At 44.8% G+C, this 7,659-nt stretch overlaps 1 protein-coding gene across 2 annotated transcripts in view; it reads left to right on the top strand.

Annotated features, from left to right (window-relative positions):
• The window catches only part of LOC101746579 (uncharacterized), a 105,200-nt gene that overhangs the window by 25,631 nt on the left and 71,910 nt on the right, over window positions 1-7,659 (top strand). Inside the window, exons 2-3 of one of the 2 annotated variants that reach the window (XM_021350052.3) lie at window positions 1,290-3,688; window positions 7,022-7,161. In XM_021350052.3, coding sequence (XP_021205727.1) covers window positions 1,290-3,688; window positions 7,022-7,161 — 2,539 coding nt within the window. The remainder of the gene's footprint in view (window positions 1-1,289; window positions 3,689-7,021; window positions 7,162-7,659) is intronic. The other variant, XM_012693242.4, reaches the window with a different exon arrangement.

The following is a 7,659-nucleotide window of genomic DNA, read 5'->3' on the forward strand; positions in this document are numbered from 1 at the left end:
ACCCGTCTAAGCAATAAAAACAATTGAATATGCAATTTCGAAAAGAGCACCTCTCTGAAAAAGTAAAATGTTCAGGAAATGAAAAAAACTGATTATTTTCTAAAGCAGTGTATAATTTAAAATATTAACTTTTGAGATATATTTTAGTGTTAATTAGCAATTGAAAATTACTGGAATGATTATAAAATGGGTGTAGGTAAGCCTCAAAACTACATGTATATGAAAAAACGTATTTGACAAAATATGCGACATGTGCCCTTTTCGAAATTGCATATTCAATTATAAAAAAATAATTCTTTAAGACTTAAACGTATAAAATTGTCCGCTGAGTTTCTAATCTTCTCAATGGGTGGCGATTCCGATCCGGTGATAGATTCTGCGAAACACTGCTCTTGCTAGGGCTAATATTAGGAAATTCTCTCAGATTGAGCCTATGAGCTCACCTAGCCGTCCGGGCATAGCTAGAATACTTCCTTAGCTTATCAGCGAATAGGTAGGAAAAGTATAAAATGATAATTGTATGATCAACTGCTAGAATCTATAGGAATATAGTGAAGACATCACAGGAGCTTGCCCGATTCCACAAAACTGATACTACTCACATACACAATCAGGTCGTCCACATATCTAAATAAAATCTAATCTAATCTAAATCTATCAATCAGTAAACCCGTAATTTAATAGCAACTTTATTACGTATTTTGAGAGAATAACTGAGAAAATAGTTATACCACAAGAGAATCTGATATTACTTTCATAGACAAAATTACTATAATTTATCACGTTGCACGTGATACACGAACACGTGAACAAAAAATATTCAGAAAAACTCCACAACTTGAAGTGAAATATTTCGAATATTATGGAACATGAATACAGTCTAGTATGTGCCTTCGGTGGTCTTCAGTACTAGCGTCATACTAAATTATCTAATTGAATTCTTTAGACTATTAAGTTTTCCTAAAAACATACACTTCAATAAGCAGAAAGCTTGTGATTATAATTTGAAGCGAAGTATTCCGAGAAAAATAATACTATTTAAAAAGAACATATAAACCACAACAAACAATGAACAAAAAGAACTACATGTGAATAAAGAATGGAAAATTTTAATCATAAAGTGTATGCGCTTAAGATAATGGACCTTAACATTGTGATTATTAATGCTACTTTCACGATTTTCTTAGAGATTATTGCAAAAATAAAAATATCGTGTATACGTGTCGTGTATACATACATTTTATGTTGATTTATATCAATGCACAATGATGTTTTGTTTTTAATTTCAGATTCCCATTGATAAAAATGGAAAACTGCGGACCTTAGAGCTTCGGGGCTTTTATCCCGACCGTTCTAAAGTTAAAACAATAGAATCTGTAGAAACGACAAGAGCTACCAACATTGTCGAACGATTACGAACTACCGACTCGAAAACGAAAAACGATGTTAAAGAACAACTCTTTTGTAAGAACTATGTCTCACTGATACCAAAAATGAGCATGAATTTAGAAAAGGTAGTGGAACAGAACCCCAGAATTTTAGACTTGCGAGAAAAATTAAACGAAATCACAAAGAAACAAGATCTTGACGTTGATAAGAAACGGAAAGCAATACTAAATGATCTAACACAGTTCGTTGATAAAAAAGATGATGAAGAATCCGGGCCATACAGCTTGCTCTTTGATCTTCAACCAAACTCATCAACATCGTGTAAAGAAAACTCCGATCTATCGTGGGACGGACCTAAGTTCGAACCTATCGATTTTTCTTCACCAAACAACCAAAAATTCAACAGGTCTGCAAATAAAAGTGCCGATAGACTTCCAAGTGTTTTAAATTTTGATGAGAAGCCTATGAGAGAATTTGAATATTCATGTGAAAATGATTTTAATTTTCCAGTTAAAAAAACTTTCAATACCCATTCAAGGTCTGACTTATGTTTACAACTAAAGTCGCATTTACCAATGCGTCATGTTGAGTCAAACTTAAGTCCCAGTGATAATTCACAAAGTAAAGCTAACGAAGAGAATTCACTAGACGATAGTTTGGGTATATTGACTCCTGACCAAATGGACGACATTTGTTATTTGGAAAATTCTTTTTCTCCAACTGTAGAGGGGCTACCAATATTCTGTGACACCAACCAGTTAAAGAGCTCTCCAGATAACGGTGACTCGCCATCGACAGATAAGACTGAAAGTAATTCTGCTGCATCGACAATACAAAATGAAGGATTTGAAGATGAAGTAAATAATAAGATAAACGTATCTCGTGCTCCCATTATTACCTTGGAAACCATATTAAATGAAGGAGATCATAATTCACTTTCACCATTCGATATTTCTCCAGTTGAATCTGTTTGTGCTCAAGAGTTTTTAAGACAAGTTCCTAGAACTCTAAATTTATCCATCAAAGAAAATTTATTAGAAAACGAAGAAACAAATTTAGCTGAAGAAGAATTTATGCCTTCAATTCACAGCAGCATTTTGGAACCTGTCAGTTCTATTGCTGAAAACATATTAGAAATTCCATTGGACTCTAAGCAGACAAATGCTTTAACTTCTAATCGAATAGAACAAACACCCTCTCCTGAAGATTTGCCTCTTGATAGTTCAGAAATAAATGGTGAAATTAGTACTTACTCTCAGTTTTCTGTTTCAACTGTTCACGATTCACAAACCTATTCAGATAGTAAAAACGAATATATGAAGTCAATGGAAACATCAAAAGTTTCCAATAGTTTCATCACAAGTATAACAAGTATCACCAGTTTGGATGGGTATCAAGGTGATGGCGAAATGTCAAGACCAGTGAGTAGAGGTGCTGACAATTCAATGTGCAATAGAGAAGATGCAATAGAAATGGACTGGCAAAATGTACCCGTGGCTCGAAGGGCTGATCCTATGACCGATTCTGACTTTTTCACCGAAAGTGACGCTGATGGTCTCGAAGATCACATGCAGCGAGGAGATCGGAGAGCACAAGTAATCGATGGAGCACTGTACGGGGGGAAGAATGGTAACGGTTCTCATCCTCCATTAATCGTTAACAGAAATGATGACTCCTGTATGGAGTCAAGTGGTGTTTATACTGATTTTGAAAATCATCGTTCATCTCCCGTATTTCTAAACGTTATCGAAGATATGTCACCAGAGGGGTCGACTTCATCAGCGCGTTCGGAATGCAGCCAGAAAAACTTCAGTAACGGAAAAGTCGATCTTTATTTTTCACCACTTCAAGATACTCTTTTAACGGAACAAGGATTAGATTTATCAAATACCGTTGATGATGAAACACCTAAGAATACAAGCAAAAGAAATTCTATCAACAATGAGAAAGAAATGAAATCTAACGAAAAAGCTAAAGAAGAAAAGAGAAGTTTCACCTTAAAAAAATATAAAATGCCGAAACGTGATGTGCCCAGTAAACTGAAGACTATGCTAACCAGTAGAAAGAACGACGCTGACAGCGTGCAAAGTAGCCCTAAAGCTACTAAAAAAACGGATAGACGGGAGAGTTTTTCAAAGAAAAATTCGTTGGAAATCAAAACCGACTACAAGATCAAATCTTTTAAAGATATTAAATCTAAAGTAGACTGTTCTTTCACATTGCAACGTTCTCAGACTTCTTGTAGTGTATCAAGAATGTTAAGTTCAAAATCAACGAATGCTAACACCAAACCAAAAAGGTAAATGTTTTCATTAACTACTATTAGTATTCTATTTTGATTTTACGCTAAAAGAACATGGTAACATTTTAAACATACGTTATGATTACTATTTATACTCGTAATAAAATCAATTGCTGATCTCAGTGGTTAAAAATTAAAAACGCATTATGTGGTAAAAACACGATTTTACCTTTACGGTATATATTTTTTTTTTTTTTTTTTTTTTTTTTTGTCAGGAGGAAATCGCCGGACTCCCACCCTCCACTGGGGATGGAGGGTGGGGCATGTCGGAGTCGAACCGACTAAAACCTCCTGTCGCTCAACAACCAACGTCCAACCCTCGCATGAGACAGAACTCATGAAAAGGCAAGGGGAGGAGAGTGAAGCGTTTAGTGCGGAGCACATCTCTCCCATCACCCTCCCCCTCGGGACGCCGGGCCAGCGATCGTCGGCGCCACGACCACCAGCCCTCTCGGTCGGCAGGCTGTCCGAAGCCCGCCTAGATGGCGCCGGTTTGAATAGTTTATCCTACGAAATACCCCGCTGGGTCAGAACCAGCGTGGGTCGAGGATAGCCGGCCTTCCATCACCCGGATGCTCTTGCGTAAAACGCGTGCAGAGCAGCTTGCACGTCGTCTTCTTAGGCCCCCTTCGCCGGGCCCCAGACCGACATATGAGGGGGACCCGAAACACTTAGAGGGCCAGGGCTAAGGCGAGATCCGCCTCCCTGGCCCCCGCTCGACGGCGGCGGGCTTGTGCGTCTCTCACGCGCCCTGCCGCCTCCTTCTGCGAGATGGTGCACTCGCAGAAGTCGAGCATCGCCTTCCACGACTCGTCGTTGCCGAGCATCGATGCCACAACACTCGGCAACGACAAGTCGTTTCCTATTTTTGCGACAAGGACACGGCGCCACCCCTCCCATGCGGGGCAGGCAACGAGCGTGTGCTCCGCCGTGTCCAAGTCGCAACCACAATGGTAACACTCTGCCGTCGGCTCGGCTCCGATCCGGTGCAGGAACTCACCGAAGCAACCATGCCCAGTGAGCACCTGCGTGAGCCGGAAAGTGAGGCGTCCTCTGTCACGATTCACCCAATCCACAAGAATCGGGCGAATCGCCTCGACGGTCCTACGACCAGCCGAAGGATCGGCCAGCCGCCTGGACCATGACTCCAGCACGGACCGCCGAGATTGGGCCCTCCGCGCTCTGACCACACTGGGGCTGGGACGCGCCACGCCCCGGGCACGAAGGTTAGCCCGCCACTGATAGTCAGCGGCGAGCGCCTCCGCCTCCAGGACCCAAGGTGGCGTCCCAGCCAGTACACACGCCGCCTCAAAAGAGATGGTGCGATAACCACGGATGACCCTGACCGCGATGGTGGGTTGCGGCCGTTGCAGCAACTTCGCTACCCCCACGGCCAGGGACTGGCCCCACACGGGTGCCCCGTATAAGGCCATTGACCGCACCACCCCCGTATAGAGACGGCGCGTCACCTGGTCAGGCCCCCCGATGTTGGGAAGAAGCCGGCTTAACGCGCCGGCCACCCCCAACAAACGAGGGACCAGGTGCTGAAAGTGAGCACGGAAGGCCCAACGACTGTCCAGAGTGAGGCCGAGGTACTTTAACTGCACCCCGACCCCGATCCGGACGCCTCCAACCACGATATGGGCATCGACAGGTGGCACTCTCCGGGGCCTGTGGAACCACATGGCCTCGGATTTACTGAGCGCCACGTCGAGGCCCAATCTCCTGATTTTGCCGACGACATGCGCTACCCCAGCGGTGGCAAGACGAGCAGACTCAGCAAAGCTCCCTCCCCGGGCCACGACCAGCGTGTCGTCTGCGTAACATATTACGCTTAGGCCCGGGAGGAGGGCACCCCTCAGCACCCAGTCATACCCGATATTCCACAAAAGAGGGCCGAGTACCGACCCCTGTGGAACACCGCGCACGACCGGGAACCGATGTACGACCCCACCGTGTCCGGTACACGTGACCGATCTGTCCTCCAAGTAGGAGCCGACCAGCCGGCGAAGGTAGAGGGGCACTCCGTGTCTTTCCAGCGCCCCCCCTATCACGGACCAGGGCAGGGTGTTAAACGCATTGGCGATGTCGAGCGACACCGCCAAGGCCACCCCACCCCCACAGACGGCCTCCTCCGAGAGGGCCCGCACGCGAAGGATCGCGTCCACCGTTGAGCGGCCCTCTCGGAAGCCATACTGCTCCGCCGACAGATCGGGTCCCACCCCGATCAGATGCTGGATGATGCGGGCTGCCAGAATGCGTTCCAGCAGTTTGCCCACCTCATCCAACAACACGATGGGACGGTACCCGGCGGCAGTATCCGCCGGGCGCCCCTCCTTTCTCAACAGCACAAGTCTGCCCGTCCTCCACGATGAAGGAAACCGTCCCGACTCGAGGCAGGAGTTATAAAGCCTCAAGAGTCGGTCCCCTAGGGCACCAAGAGCCAAGGCCCAAACCCGGCCATGGATGCCGTCCGGGCCAGGTGCAGTGTCCTTTGCGCACATTTTGCGTACTGCCACACGGAGCTCCGCCCCTGTTATATGGGGCACCTCAGCAGGGGCGTCGCCGTCGTACTCCGGCGGCGCGCCCATAGCGGGAGCGACAAATCCCCCCTGCTCCTGCGGGAACAGTGCCGAGACGATGTCCCGCAGCTGCTGAGGCTGGAGACGCTCCGTGATTGGGGGGGCCCATGGGCGCATTTTATTGCGCACCATGTGATAGGGTCGCCCCCACGGATCCTCATCCAGCGTCTCCAGGAGACTCTCCATGTGTTGGTCCTTGGCTCTTCTGATGTTATGGTATATATAGTGGAATATCAGAAAATAAATCTAATTATTTTGAACTTATAATCAATTTCAGCTGTTTGCATTCTCTTCCTGTTTACAGAGAGTACAACAACGCAATACCATAATGGTTATACTGTAATTATCATAAAGTTGGAGGGGGCCTTTACCCAAATTTTATAATTATTTTAATACATGTACTTAAATTAGGTACTATATTAATTTAAGCTGACTTAGTAACAAAAGTCAAATTTGCTGTTTAATGTAATATTATATCCACCTAAGATTGTAAAACCAGAAATAAAAAGGCTTATTACTATTATTATTTGTATTAAACACTGCCTCGCCTGAGAAGACGGCAGGACATACTCCGGCGAGGTGGGCAACAATGGGCCGGAGCGTTAGGGGCTATTGGGAGAGAAACCGGCGAACTATACGGGCATTGTCGAGCAAGACTGTTTTTTGCATTTGGGCCACCACCGACTTTTTGTTGAGACTTATTATTATTATTATCTTAAGCTGGCAATAAGATTCGATTTTGTTTAAGCAGCAGACATATGCGCATGCGGATGGAGTTGGGTTCGTCCAATGGTAGCGGGAAGAGCAGCCTTCACAGTTCTCAAAGCGACATCAGTGCTACGAGCACGCCCACAGGAAAACACACAACTAGCCGCTTTCCTCTGTTAAGTGAGTATTTTTTGCTAAAGATTTTCTTCTCATTTCAAACATTCAAAATGTATTGGAAGAGTACACGAAAGTTAAAAGCGCAATTAATCATTGAGCCCTCGGTTTGCTGAAACATAAATAAACGTAGTCCTCCTCCATGTGTCGTGATCCTCAGTGCTGAGGACTTTTACGGAATACTTACGTAAAGGTTTTCTTGGGAAAATTGCTAGTGGTGGGTTCCCGCGTCCTTCCACAGCAGAATTCCAGAGGCGATTTAGTTCCTTTGGGCTACTGAAGCCCTAGTGCGGGTTAGTTGACCGCCACCCGTTGCTCGGCGTTATATTTTTACGGCCGGGTAGGTGGCATACCGACGCCAACCCTCCTCTTTTCTCATCCGGGCTTGGGACCGGCAATGGCAGAGTTATAATTATAATGGCAGAGTAAGCGTAGTAAACTAATCAAAATAAAACCATACTAGTATATTTTACATAACAATATTGCCGATTTTCTAAAACGACT

The sequence above is a fragment of the Bombyx mori genome, chromosome 12 (genome assembly GCF_030269925.1).
Source record: "Bombyx mori chromosome 12, ASM3026992v2".
Lineage (NCBI taxonomy): Eukaryota > Metazoa > Arthropoda > Insecta > Lepidoptera > Bombycidae > Bombyx > Bombyx mori.